General features: G+C 39.4%; 1 protein-coding gene across 10 annotated transcripts in view; it reads right to left on the reverse strand.

Annotated features, from left to right (window-relative positions):
* The window catches only part of AFG2A (AFG2 AAA ATPase homolog A), a 303,723-nt gene that overhangs the window by 249,374 nt on the left and 38,863 nt on the right, over positions 1 to 15,486 (reverse strand). For 7 of the 10 annotated variants that reach the window (XM_051819827.2, XM_051819832.2, XM_070047623.1 and 4 more), the window contains 2 exons: positions 11,883 to 12,037; positions 1,417 to 1,566 (listed from right to left, as the gene is read on the reverse strand). In XM_051819827.2, coding sequence (XP_051675787.2) covers positions 1,417 to 1,566; positions 11,883 to 12,037 — 305 coding nt within the window. The remainder of the gene's footprint in view (positions 1 to 1,416; positions 1,567 to 11,882; positions 12,038 to 15,486) is intronic. The other 3 variants (XM_002717260.5, XM_070047622.1, XM_070047620.1) reach the window with 1 other exon arrangement.

The raw sequence follows: 15,486 nt of genomic DNA on the forward strand, positions 1-15,486 counted from the left end.
ACCGTATAGTCTCTCTGATCTGTAGTAATGAACAGAGTACCTAAAATGTAATCTACAGGAGTGAAACTGTCTCTTCAAGATATGCTTTCAACAGCCCTTGCCTTGACTGTTTTGTTCTTCATATTCATGGGTGAACTCTCCTAAGGCAGGGTTGATTTTATGAATATAAAAATTAACTGAAAAACTGATCTCGGTTAAAAAAAAAAAGAATGGGAAAAGAAGAGGAAGGAGGAAGAAAGGCAAGAGTATGGGGTGGAAAGGAGGTGGAGGGGACGAATCATCTTGTTCCCAAATCTGCATATATTAAAAGCATAAAGGGGAAAAAAAACAAATTCACTGAGCGAATATTAAAATTACTAAAGGGAGTGGGTAAGGCACCATGATCCAAACCAGAAGACCTGGGTTTAAGTCTCAGCACCTGCTCCTGTTGATACAGATCATGGGAGGGAGAAGTGATGGCTCAAAGAATTGAGTCCCTGCCATCAACACAGGAGTAGACTTCCAGCTCTTGGCTTCAGCATGGATAATCTTGACTGTTGTGGTCGTTTGGGGAGTGAACCAATATGAGAGATTTCTATCTCCGAAATAAATAAATGCTTAAAAGTTCTCAAATAAGTTGCTGTATGAAATGGGAAAATCGAAAATGTTACATGGAGGTAATCACAGACTTCATTGGATTTTGGTATGGAAGGAGATACTCATTTTCACATGTTGCTGAAATTAATCATTTACCAAGGGGCTTTTTTTCTATGAAAGTTATTCACTCATTCAACAAATACTGACTGGGTATCTATGTGCTACTTATGTGCTAAATACTAAAAATAAAACTCTGCTCTCACAGAACACAAAACTTACTACAACTAATGACCCAGCTACACTTTTTACCTAAAAATTTAATATTTTAAAAGAAATGAGCATAATTGACAATTATTTTTCATTTGCTTTTTAAAATCACTGTTTATTTCAATATTATTCACTATCATTTCTCATGATAAAGATCTTCACAGGTAAGAAATAAACTTGTAGAAAGTAAAAAGACTAAAGTAAAAATGAGTTTCTTAAGCTATTTCTATCATATGATTATAAATTAGAACAACCTTTCTGGGGGAAAAAACAGTATGTTCACAGCTTTTTTAAAAAATCACATATTTTAGACTGGTAATTCCACTTCTAGGAATCATAAATGTAAAGATTTGGACAAAAATACCTTTATACTACTATGGAAAAACAGAATAAAGCCTGAATATTTGAAAACATAAGATGGATAAAACAATTACAGTATATCCATATAAAAAACATGATGTAATCATTTTAAAAGTTTGATAATAAACTTTTAAGTAAAATATTTAGGGATCAGGCATTTGCCTTAACAGCTAAGTCACTGGTTGGAGTGCCCCATGTCCCACATCAGAGTACCTGGATTTGATTCCTGGCTCTGGCTCCTGATTCCAGCTTCCTGCTCATGCAGTCCCTGGGAAGCAGCGATGATGGCTTGAGTGGCTGTGTTCTTGCCACCCATGTGGGAGACCTGGATTGAGTTCCTGGCTTCCTGCTTCGGCCCCTTGGCTGTTTGGAGCATTTGGGGAGTGTACCATCAGATGGGAGCTCTCTCTCTTTCTGTCTATCTGTTTGTGTCACTCTCTGTCTCTCTGCCTCTCAAATAAATACATAAGTTAAAAAAAGTATATCAAACTATAAATCTTAACTATATTAAAATACAAATTTAAACAAAAATAAAGGAATTAGAATTATAACAAAATACTAACAACTGTTATCTTTTAGTAAGAAAACTGAAATTCTACAATGAAATTAGTATATTTTTAGATTCTAAGGATTTCTACAGTGAACAAATTTGAATGTAATGTCATGATAATCAGCAATTCAGAAATAGCAGTAAAAGGAAACATTACATTTAAATAAATAGTTAACACCGAGCTCTCCTAAAATTAACATAGTATTTTAATTGGCAACACTTCTTAGAATTTTTTTTGCAAAATTAAATATAACTAGGCAAGTGTGATTAGAAGTTTTAATCTACATGCTAAGATCTCTTCTAAAAGAGGCTGAATGCTCAATTTACTGTTTCAAGGCTCACAATTATCTAGCCACTTGAAATGGGTTTTCTATAGCAAAAAGGTAGAAAATCCTATGCAGAAATAACCAGGGGATACTTTTATAGTTATAATAGCCAGAAATCAGGTAACTGACTAAATTTTCGGAATTCACCATAAAAATGTTGACTTCTTAGGAAACTTTTTACAATCTGAAGCAAGTATAAAAATAATGAGAGAAAGTACTAAAGTGCTAATCACGGCAAGCTCATAAGTAACATCACAGTACACCATGACCTGCAGCCAAATAATAAAGTGTCAAATGGAAAATGGCTCAAGTCCATGGATTGTACATACTATGTCAAAAAAAAAGGGGAGAAAAATCTTTGATTAGAGCAATAAAAAATGCAGTTATAGTATCAGTCCCTATTTGAATAAATCTCTTTGCAATTCCAAGAGTAGAAACTGTTTAAACAAATTCCTCATTGGCAGGACCTTTAAATTTAATATTTTACCATATGTTCCTTTAAGTCCTAAATGTTTTAAACTCTAAAGTATTTCTCATCAGTGTTAACTGGTTTATAATTATCTACTAAAATTCTCACCATGTGGCAATTGATGACTTAAATCTACTATACTACGCAACAGTAGCCAAAAACCAGACAAATATTGCAAGTCAAAATATTCGTACCACAGCAGGTAACTGGCCTAAGGGTTAAGATTCCTGCATTCCATATGGGAATACGTAGGTTTGAAGCCCACCTCTAGCTCCCTAATCTAGCTTCCTGTTAATGCAGACAGATCATGGGAGGCAGCAGTGACAGGTGAAGTAATTGTGTTCCTGACACCAACCTTCGAGATCTAGGTGAGTTCCCAACTCCCAGCTTTGGTCCTGGCTGTTGCTGGACTTCTGGGGCACAAACCAGTGGGTGGGAATGCACCCTCTGTCTTCCTTTCTATGTTTCTCAAATAAATTAAAACAAAAAATTCCCAAGTTTTCATACCAATGTGCCCAAACTTTAGACCATAAATTCCTGAGAAATGAAGTTTCTACTAATTCAATATCAATTATATATTATTCCATAATTCAATTTATCAAATCATTTACACTAAATTAGCATGGTCTGCTATAAAGCTCTTGAAAAATACCAAAATTAAACTGTAGGTTCAATAACAAAGTTGAAAATTTTTCAAAAAGAATTCAAAGCCACAATAAGAAGCATAAACCATCAGCAAGTTCTTAGGGGATGCTCTGATTTCTAGCGCACTATTTCTCAGTCTAAATTTACAAAACCACTGTTTTGCATAAAAAGTTAACAAGTATATGCATCCTAAATTTGTTATCTTATTATTCCAAAAATTTAGTGACAAAAAGCAACAGACAATAATTATTTCTGACAAGTCTGCAGATTAAGTGGGTGATTCTTCTCTGGGCAAAATTTCAGTTAGGATGGTATAGTCTCACATGGCATCACATGTCTGCTGATTAGTAGGATGAGTGACCTCAGGCAATCTCAGATAGGAGGCCTGCTCTATGTGGTCTCTCATCCTATAGGGAGCTAGGAGTACAGATTTTTCAACATAGCTAATGAAGAATTACAAAGAGCAGCAAGCTCCAAACACTGTCAAGCCGATTTGCATTATGACTGCTAATATCACATTGGCCAAAAAAAGTTCTATAGTCAGACACAGATTCAAAGGCTAGAGAAATTGACTTCTTTGCTTTTACAGTTAGAGTATAAGTCACATTGCAAATGGGAAAACACACAGTGATGGGAATGATTTGGCATCACTTTTTACAATCATCAGTACTAGAAAATGCAACTCTACTCCCCATGGTCTATGGACAAATTCTATAACAGTTCCTTTGTTTTTAATCACTTCATATTGTACATTAATATATTAAGGGACTCCAAGAAGTCCAGTAGCAAGGAAATGCAATCGATTTTATTTAAACTTATTTGAAGACAAGACACATTTTTCAAGAAACATGGTCACTTTTAAAAGTGAAAACAGATCCCTGCTTTCTCACCATAAAATTTCACATAGTCTGTTCCAGTGATTTAGTGGTTTTTTTTATTCTTATTCTTTTTTTTTTTTAATGGCAGACAACAATTAAAAACATTAGTTAATGGGCCAAGAAAACTGTAGATATTGAAATACCTTGGGGCCAGCATTGTGGCGTAGAGGGTAAAGCTGCCACCTGTGATGCTGGCATCCCAAACGAGTGCCAGTTCCTGTCCCAGCTGCTCCACTTCCAATCCAGCTCCCTGCTAATGGTCTGGGAAAAGCAGCAGAGGATGGCCCAACTGTTTGGGCCCCTGCAACCCACATGGGAGACCTGGTTGCAGCTTCTGGTTTCAGCGTGGACTATTCCCAGCCGTTGAGGCCAACTAGGGAGTGAACCAGTGGATGGAAGATCTCCCTCTCCACCACCCCCACCCCAGCTTCTACCTCTGTACCAATTGCTAAAATCAGGCACCAACCTCATCCTAGTGCCAAGCCTATTCCCTACAGACTCAGAAAACAATCAGCAGTAGAAAGTCCTTATCTACAATAATTGCTTAAAAAAAAAACTATTTATTTATTTGAAAAGCAGAGTTAGAGTCAGAGAGACAGAGATCTTGCATCTACTAGTTCGCTTCCAAATGACTGCAACAGCCACAGCTGGGCTAATCTGAAGATAGGGGCTTCTTCAGGGTCTCCGACATGGGTGCAGGGGCACAAGGACTTGGGCAATCTTCTGCTGCTTTCCCAGGCACATTAACAGGGAACTGAATCTGAAGTAGAACAGCCAGGAATTGAATGGGCACCCATAGCAGATGCCGGAGTCACATGTGGTGGCTTTACCTGCTATGCCACAACACAGGCTTCTATAGTAATTACTTTAAATGTAAATGGAAAAAATTATCTAATCAAAAGACACATAATAGCTTTTTTTTAATATCCAAATTATTCTGTGTAGAAGAGACACACTTCATCTTTAGGAACATGTATAAAGGGAAAATAAAGAGAAAAACAAAGATATTTCATGCAGTTTTTAGCCGAAAATGAACACAGGGCTAAATTTATATCAAATCAAATCAAAACTGTCATAGGACAGGCATTTAGCCTAATAGTTAAGATGCTGGTTAACATGCCTGCATTACAAGTGTGAGTGTTTAGATTCAATTCCTAGCATTGTTTCCTGACGTCAACTTCCTGCTAATATAAACTCTGGGAAACAGGGGTGATGGTCCAAGTAACTGCAATCTTATCACCCATATGGACTCCTGGTTTCAGTGTGGTCCAACCCCAGTGGTTGCAGGTATTTGGGGAGTGAACCAGTAGAGGGGCTTATTCTCTTATGCATGCATTCTTTTTCTGTCAGTCTCCATCTCTCATTCTGCCTCTCAAATAAAAACAAATAAATTAAACTGTCTCAAGAGTCCAATGTGGTCATTTTATAATAAAGGGGTCAGTTCTTCAAATACATACGTGCTGAACACTGGAGCACCTAAATACAAAGAAAATACTAACGGAACTAAAGAAACAGATTTAATAACAGATTTCAATACCTCACTTCCAACACTGTATAGATCATTCAAACAGAAAATAAGTAAGGAAAACAGCAGACCTGAACAAGATCATCGGTCAAATATCTCATACATGTGAAAAGCTGACATCTTTTCCTCTAAAATCAGGAACAAGACAAGGATACCTACTCTCACCACTGCTATTCAGTATGGCAATGGAAATCCTACTAAGAGCAATTAGGCCAAAAAAAAAAAAAAGTATCCAAATTGAGCAGGAAGAAGTAAAACTACCTGTAGATGACATGATCTATATACAGAAAAATCTAAAGAGTCTATCAAAAAAGTTTTAGAATAAATGAATTCAGTAAAGTGGCAAGTTACAAAAAGCAAAGATCAGCAGCATCACTAAACACTAAGAAAAACATTTTCTGAAAAATGAAGAAAAAAATCCATTTACAAAGTGTCAAAAAAAAAAAACTTTGGAAAAATTTACCTAAAGAGATGAAGTTCTGCACACTGGAAACCATAAAACATTGATGAAAGACACTGAGAACAACATAAATAAATGAACAATAATTCTGTGTTCATGTACTGAAGCACCAATATTATTAAAATGTCCATCTCATTCAAAATGGCCTACAAATACAATATAATCCCTACCAAAATCCCAATGGCATTTTTTAACAGAAATAGAAATAACAATCCTAAAATTCATATGGAAACACAAAAGTCACTGAATAGCCAAACCAATCTTGGGTATAGGCATCTCACTATGACTTCAAAATATACTATAAACCTGTGGTTATCAAAACAGCACAACACTGGCATATAAAACAGAAATACAGACAAATGGAACAGAACGGAAAACTCACAAATAAATCCACACATGTATAATTAATTGATTTTAGCAAAAGGTGCCAATGGGGAAACACAATAAGGAAAGTCCAGGCTCTTCAAAAATGTTGGGAAAACTGGCTATCCAAATACAAAACAATGCCCAGGTATCTCATACTACACACAAAAAATCAACTCAAAATGAATTAAAGACTTAAATATAAGCTCTTAAATAACTATAAAACTACTAGACGAAAGCACAGGAAAACTCTTTTTAATATTGGCTGGCCAGCAATTTTTTGGGTATCACCCCAAAAGCACAGGCAACAAGAGCAAAAATAGATAAATCAGAGTACATCTGACCACATTAAAAAAAAACTACAAAACAAAAGAAACAATCAACAGGGTAAGGACAACTATGAAATAGGAGAAATTATGTGCAAACCATATACCAGGTAAACATTTAATACCCCAAAAATAAAAATAAATAAGAACTACAATAGTAAGAAAACAAATACTTGACCAAAAACGGGCAGAAAGGGCAGGCATTGTGGAGCAGCAAGTTAAACCACTGCTTGGGCTGGTGACATTCCACATCATACTGCCTGATTCAAGTCCTGGCTACTCTGCTTCTGATCCAACTAGCTAATGAGCACCCTGGGAAGCATCAAGTGACGGCTCAAGTACCTGAGTGCCTGCCACCCACTCGGTACACCCACATGAAGCTGCAGGCTTCTATAAAATACAAGACTACAAAATACAGCCTGGCTCAGCTATGGATGTTGGCAGGCATCAGGGGAATAAACCAATAGATTCAAGTTCTCTCTATCCCCTCTTCTCTATCTCTCCCTCCCCTCCCCTGCCACTCTGCCTTTCAAATAAAAATAAACATTAAAATGAACTCTTAAATTTAAAAAATAAAGAATCTAACTAGAAATTTCTTTAAAAATGACATACAAATGTCCAAGGGTTATAGGAAAAAATGTTCAACTTCACTAAACATCAAAGAAATGCAAATCAAAATCACAGTGAGGGGTCTGGGCGCTGTGGCACAGCAGGTAAAGCCACAGACTGCAGTGCCAGCAGCAGTTGAGTCCCAGCTGCTTCACTTCCAATCCAGCTCCCTGCTACTGCATGGGAAAGCAGCAGAAGGTGGTCCAAGTCCTTGGGCCCCTGTGCCCACAAGGAGACTAGGAGGCTATCGGCTCCTGGCTTCAGATAAGCCCAGCTCTGGCCGTTGCGGCCATTTTGGGAGTAAACCAGCGGATGGAAGATCACTGGCTCTTTCTGCATCTGCCTCTTGTTAACTCTGCCTTTCAAATAAATAAATAAATCATAAAAATCAGAGTGAGATATCATCTAACACTTGCCAGAAAGACCATATATATGTATTTATATATATTATATATATTTATATATTATATATATATATTTATATAAATATAAAACAAGTTTTGGCAAGGAAATGGAGAAAAAGGAATCTTCTATACTGCTTGCAGGAATGGGCACCAGTACAACCACTGTGGAAAACAGTATGGAGATTCTTTAAAAAATTGAAAGCAATCCCATTTCAGGGTAAATATCCAAAGGAAAAGAAATCTGTATCTTGAAGAGATAGCTGTACTCCCATGATCAATGCAGCATATTTCATAAAAGACAAGATATGAAATCAATCCAAGTGCTATAATATTATTTAGACTTTATAAAGAAGGAAATCTTGTCACTTAGGATACTGAAGATAAACCTGAGGGAATAAGTAACATTGTCTTCCTGTATCTTGTTTATGTTAACGCCAGAGACGAAGGGATGAGGAAAAATGGGGAGTTTCTGGTCAAAGAGCTTAAAAATTTCAGTTATGTAGGATGAATAAGTTTTAGAGACCTAAAATATAGCATGGTGACTAGAGTCAACACTGCACTATATACTTCAAATTTGCTAAGAGTCAAATTTTTAAATGTTTCTCATCACAAAAAAATTATTATGTGAGCTAATGATGGATATGATACGTTAAATAGCTTGATTTTGAAAATCACTTCACAATGTATAACAGATACAAGGATCTTTAAAAAGCTCGAGGAAACACTGTGAAGAAAAGATGTACAATTTCACTTTTTTTAAAATCAAAATAAAGTAGTAGTAACTTGTTATAGTATGTCTGAACAGGATCTAATTTAAGGCACTAAGAAGGATAAAAAAAATCAGTTTTAAAGGAGAACTACAGGCCGGCGCCGTGACTCACTTGGCTAATCCTCCACCTGCGGCACCGGCACCCCAGGTCCTAGTTCCGGTTGGGGCGTCGGGTACTAGTCCCAGTTGCTCCTCTTGCAGTCCAGCTCTCTGCTGTGGCCCAGGAGTGCAGTGGAGGATGGCCCAAGTGCTTGGGTCCCTGCACCCACATTCGAGGCCAGGAGGAAGTACCCGGCTCCTGGCTTTGGATCGGCGCAGCACTGGCCGTGGCGTTCATTAGGGGAGTGAACCAACAGAAGGAAGACTTTTCTCTCTGTCTCTCTCTCTGTCTATAACTCTCCCTCAGTCTCTCTCTCTCTCTAACTCTGCCTAGCAAAAAAATAAAATAAAATAAAATAAAATAAAATAAAAAGGAGCACTACAAATCTGCTAAAATTAAACACAGAATAATTTATGGTGAAACTTCAATGGAAGAATGGTGAGAAACTATCAATGCTTTAAGAGAAGTTTAAAGGGACAATGTCCCCAAGGAAACCAAGAGTTTAGAAATGGATAAGTCATTTTAAGATGAAGCCCACAGAGGTAGGCCATTCACATCAATTTGTGAGGGGAAAAAAATCAATCCTATTCATGCCCTATTTGAAGGGGACCAACAATTTACAGCATAAACAACAGTTAACATTACAGCCGTCTCAACTGTTTCCACTTACATAATTCTGACTGAAAAATTACAGTGGGATAGGCATTTGCCTAGAAATTAAGATGCCCATCTCCCAAACCACAGTTGGTTCAAGTCCCAGCTCCAGCTCCTGATTCTAGCTTCCTGCTAATGCAAGGAGATAGCAGGTGATGGCTCAAGTAGTCAGATCCTTGCCATGCATGTGGAAAACCTGCACTGTGTTCACAGCTCCCAGCTTTGACCCAGCCCAGCCCCAGCCACTGCAACGTAAAAAAACAAAGACTACATTGATGGAGTTAAATTTCCCAGACTCCTAGGGATGGACCAAACGGCTGGTATCATCACTCAAAATGTCTTGAATTTGCTGAGCTTATGTTGAGAAACAGTTTATATTTTTTATTTATTTTTATTTTTTTAAAGATTTATTTATTTATTTGAAAGTCAGAGTTACACAGAAAAGAAGAGACAGAGAGAGAGTGCTCTCCCATCCATTGCTGCACTCCCCAAATGGCTGCAACAGCTGGAGCTGAGTCAGTCCGAAACCAGGAGCCAGGAGATTCTTCCGGGTCTCCCAAGCAGATGCAGGGGCACAAGGACTCAGGCCATCTTCTACTGCTTTCCCAGGCCATAGCAGAGAGCTAGATCCGAAGTGGAGTAGCTGGGACTTGAACCAGTGCCCATATGGGATGAAGGCACTGGAGGCGGCAGCTTTACCCACTACGCCACACAGCACCAGCCCCTATTTTTATTTTTAAAATGTATTTCTTGGGGCTGGCACCGTGGCTCACTTGGTTAATCCTCTGCCTGTGGAGCAGGCATCCCATATGGGCGCCGGGTTCTAGTCACGGTTGCTCCTCTTCCAGTCCAGCTCTCTGCTGTGGCCCAGGAGTACAGTGGAGGATGGCCCAAGTGCTTGGGCTCCTGTACCCATCTGGGAGACCAGGAAGAAGCACTTGACTCCTGGCTTCGGATTGGCACAGCGCCAGCCATATCGGCCATTTGGGGGGTGAACCAACGGGAGGAAGACCTTTCTCTCTGTCTCTCTCTCTCTCACTGTCTATGGGAGACCAGGAAGAAGCACCTGGCTCCTGGCTTCAGATCGGCACAGCGCCGGCCGTAGCAGCCATTTGGGGAGTGAACCAACGGAAGGAAGACCTTTCTATCTGTCTGTCTGTCTCTCTCACTGTCTATATCTCTACCTGTCAAATAAAAAAATAAATATAAATTTATTTATTTGATAGTAACAGTTACAGAGAGAGAGGAGACAAAGAGGGAGGTCTTCCATCTGCTGGTTCACTCCCCAAATAGCCGCAATGATCAGGGCTGGGCCAGGCCAAAGCCAGGAGCCAGGAGCTTCCTCCCATCCCTCACACGGGTGAAGGGGCCCAAACACCTGGGCCATCCCCTGCTGCCTTCCCAGGTGTACTACCAGGGGGCCAGATCACAGACAGAACAGCCGGAACTCTATGTAGCACCCATATGGGATGCTACGACTGCAGATGTTGGCTTTACCTGCTGAGCTGCATCATAGGCCCCTCTTTTTATCTTTTATAGCTATTTTTCCTTTTTTTTTAGGATTTTATTTAGAGGCAGAGTTACATCTGCCATGAGCCAGTTCCATCCACCATGAGCCAGTTCTATCCACTGGCTCTCTCCCAAAATGGGCACAACAGCTGGAGGTAAGCTGATCCAAAGCCAGAAACCTCCTCCTGGTGTCTCACATGAGTGCAGGGGCCCAACCAATTGGGCCATCTTCCATTGCTTTCCTAGGCCATCAGCAGGGAGCCTGATTGGAAGAGGAGCAGCTGGGACTCAAACCGGCACCCACATGGGACGCTGGCACCTCAGGTAGAGGCTTAGCCTACTACACTACAGCATCAGCCCCCAAAACTATTTTTCCACAAATGTTGTAGAATCCCTCAATATCAAAACATCATGCTGTTCACTACAAACATGTACCATTTCTATTTGTCCTAAATCTCAAACTTTATGAGCATCAACGTGATGCTCAAAATGTTTCAGATTTTGGAACATTTCAGATTTCTGATTTTAGGAATAGGGATGCTCAACTAGTTAAGTCTATATAAATTTTCCCAAATTCAAAAAAGTCCAAACTTGGAAACATTTTTTATTCTAAGTATTTCAGATAAGGGATACATACTCAAATGCTTGGGCCTCTGCCACCCACACAGGAAACCTAGATGGAGTTCCTAGCTCTTGGCTTCCATTTGGCCCAGCCCAAGCCATTGCAAGCCTTCTGGGCAGTCAACCAATTCTGTCTCTTCCTCTTTCTAACTCTGCCTTTCAAATAAATAAATAACTCTGTAAGCAATATCATAAATGAAAAAATGTAATACTGGCTTTAGGAAATATCCTAAATAAAAAAATATATAATACTGGCTCTAGTATTGCCCCACAGTTTTGTAAGATGTTGCCAATGGAGGAAACTGGATAAAAGAGACAACTGTACTGCATCTAAAATTATCTCAATAAAAATTCCAATTACAAAAAAATTCTTAAAAGAATGTTAGCATAGGAAGCAGTCTCCCTAGGGTCATAGTGTCTTTCACAGTTTAATTCAAATAGCGTGGCTAATGTGAGATATAAATTACTTACATTTGGGATATCAACTGCGACCTCCCTCATGGCACTGGGCCTGATTTCATTCATTGCCTGCAAGAAATCTCTTAGGCTGATCTTTACCAATCCAGCCATCTTGCTATCAGGGAGGTTAGGATGTTTATCAAAGACTCTCCGAAAGGCCTGGAGACCTGCAAAGAGGAAATAACATATGATTTATATTCTACTCCACAAATACAGAATGAATCATTACCAACAAAAATAACACCTAACCCCATTCATATTATAGTACTGAAAAAATTTCATGCTTGTGTGTAGAAGGAAAGGAGATGGAAAATGTGTAGACCAAAGGTAAAAATCCAAGTCCTTAGTTTTGGCAGTGAAACTGTGAAAAACTGGTATTAAACACGAGAAGACAGATACTTTATGAACATGAATACAACTCATAAAATAACATCCATTACAGGGTTTAAAAAATAATATATTTGGAGAACTTCTTTCCAAAGAATAAAATATTAAAATATAGGCCTTTTACAAACTCTGCCCTTTTGTTGAATACATTCAAACTAGAATCACAATGTTTGTGAGGTACTGGGAGAACAGCTAAAAAGAAATATTCAGGGCCGGCGCCGTGGCTCAATAGGCTAATCCTCTGCCTTGCGGTGCCGGCACACCGGGTTCCAGTCCCGGTTGCCCCTCTTCCAGGCCAGCACTCTGCTGTGGCCCGGGAAGGCAGTGGAGGATGGCCCAAGTGCTTGGGCCCTGCACCCCATGGGAGACCAGGAGAAGCACCTGGCTCCTGCCTTCAGATCAGCGCACCAGACACGGCAGCCATTGGAGGGTGAACCAACGGCAAAGGAAGACCTTTCTCTCTGTCTGTCTCTCTCACTGTCCACTCTGCCTGTCAAAAAAAAGAAAAAAAAGAAAAAAGAAATATTCAGTTGCCAGAAAACAATGTGGTTTTGAAAAGTAAGACAGAAATACTCTTCAGAGTTACGTGCACACAGGAGACCAGTTTTACAGGAGTGGAAGGGGATCTACATGGAAAAATGCCACAGGGATCAAAGATGAAGGAATGATGGCAAAAGGCAAATCTTCAGAAAGTCCATCATTGTAGTAAGCACTGAAATAAACAAAGATAATTAATGGGAAGAGACAGAGGTTATAGTCAGAATTATAACACACTAAAGGAACCAAAAAGATGCTCAACAAAGTCAAGTTTGGATAGTTCCAAAGTAAGTTAAGAGAGATCATACTGACCTGAAAAATTAAAGACACTAAGTCTTTGTTTTTGCTATTTGCTTTGGCATTTAAACACTAGCAAGACTGAAAGCCCTACTACTGGGCTGTAAGATTTAGAGCTCTTTCATCTGTGACAACAACCTTGAATGTTAGAAAGTCCCTACATGTTCTTTGTGCTAGGGTCCTTTTTAATGAGGTGCTACATTTATGTTCCCATTCACTCTGAAGTTCTACACTGAATAATTTTAGTCTCAGAGGTCTCTTAGAAACCCAGCTGGAGTGTGTAAAGCTGGCCTACAACATAACTAGCTCATCATTTTTTAACCTCTTTTGTCCAAAACATTAGGTCTCAATGAGTTTTTACTAAATTATCACTTCATTATTTCACTTGCCTTCACTTACTTGAACTTTCAAAAATAGAAAAAGTAATGCAAGAAAGGTAGACACAAACTTCCAAAAACAGAGGGTTGAGTATTTTCTACTACTAAGAAAAAACTGAGGCCTAGTACAAAGGTACTCAAAAACAATAATGTATCATAGTGTTATCTAAAATCTATAAGTCAGTTACTTAGGCCTATCTTACAAATAGCTTTTGGTTTTCTGCCTTTCAAAATATTGAAAGATAATTATTCTTCACACATCTTGCATTTTTGCTTCTCTTGAGAGAAGAGATGCCTCTGTTCATGACTATCATTTGAAGGATGTTATTTTATAGAGGAAAACACAGTGTCTCCCTCCAAAGCAAAGGACAGACATCCTTAGTGTCCACTGTAAGATTCAGGTTTAAGGTTGCCCTTTTATAACGTAACCTTCCAGGGACCCAAGTGTCACTCTCCAAATATAATGTTCAGGGAACAGGTATAACTTCTGCTACGTACTCTGTGCTTTGACTCTAACCCATGAATTCTGTGTCTTCTGCAAACACTCATGAAATCTGTTAGCTTGCAAGTAGGATAAATCTCAGACTCAGGAACTCAGAGTTCCTGACCAAGAATCAACTCTTATGTTTTCTATGTTTTGAGTGTTTTTGTGCCCTCCAAATTCACATTGCAACTTAATCTCCAATACAACAGTGTTGAGAGGTAGGACCTCATGGAAAGTGCTTAGGTCATTAAGAATGTTACCCTCACGAATGGAATTAATGTAGCTACAAAAGGGCTTTTGGGACTGCATTCATTCTCTCCTCTTCTGCCAGGTGAGGACACAGTGTTCCTCCTATTTGTAGGATATAATGTTCAAGATCCTGGAAGCAGACAGACCAGGCCCTAACCTGTTTGCACCTTAATCCTGTACTTCCTAGCCACAGGAAGTATGAGAAATTTATCTCTGCTCTTTATAAATTATCCATCTGTAGTATTTTGTTACAGCAGCACAAAACAGACTATGATAGCGTTGTTTCATTACTCCATATAATCATTAAATGGTGCAGTAGCATTTAAAAAAAAATTCAGTACTACAGTGCCATGTTGTATTAAACAGTGCCTTAGCAGCCTGAAACATTGAAACCATTCCTAAAAAATCTAACACAAATGGAAGTAATCAAAAGACCAGCATATCTTTACTCTTCTTCACATCTCAAATGCTATCTGACAATACACATTAAGACTTCTAAATTGAGGCTGGCACCGCGGGTCACTAGGCTAATCCTCCGCCTTGCGGCGCCGGCACACGGGGTTCTAATCCCGGTCGGGGCGCCGGATTCTGTCCCGGTTGCCCCTCTTCCAGGCCAGCTCTCTGCTGTGGCCAGGGAGTACAGTGGAGGATGGCCCAAGTGCTTGGGCCCTGCACCCACATGGGAGACCAGGATAAGTACCTGGCTCCTGCCATCGGATCAGCGCAGTCGTGGCGGCCATTGGAGGGTGAACCAACGGCAAAGGAAGACCTTTCTCTCTGTCTCTCTCTCACTGTCCACTCTGCCTGTCCAAAAAAAAAAAAAAAAAAAAAAAAAAAAAAAAAAAAGGATTTCTAAATTGAGCCAGATGATTCAATTCCTATCATTACTGAGATGCTAATATTCAAAGACAGGGGCCGGCGCTGTAGCACAGCAGGTTAACGCCCTGGTCTGAAGTGCTGGCATCCCTTATGGGCACTGGTTCGAGACCTGGCTGTTCCACTTCTGATCCAGCTCTCTGCTGTGGCCTAAGAAAGCACTGGAAGATAGCCTAAGTCCTTGCGCCCCTGCACCCACATGGGAGACCCAAAGGAGGCTCCTGACTCATGGCTTCAGATCAGCACAGTTCCAGCTGTTGCGGCCAATTGAGGAGTGAACTAGTGGATGGAGGATCTCTCTTTCTCTCTGCCTTTCCTTCTCTCTCTGGTTATTCTGACTTTCAAATAAATAAATAGATTTAGGAAAAAAAAAAAAAGACAAGCATTTGGCAGAGGAGTTAAGACGTTG

The sequence above is a fragment of the Oryctolagus cuniculus genome, chromosome 8 (genome assembly GCF_964237555.1).
Source record: "Oryctolagus cuniculus chromosome 8, mOryCun1.1, whole genome shotgun sequence".
In the NCBI taxonomy this organism is placed as follows: Eukaryota; Metazoa; Chordata; class Mammalia; order Lagomorpha; family Leporidae; genus Oryctolagus; species Oryctolagus cuniculus.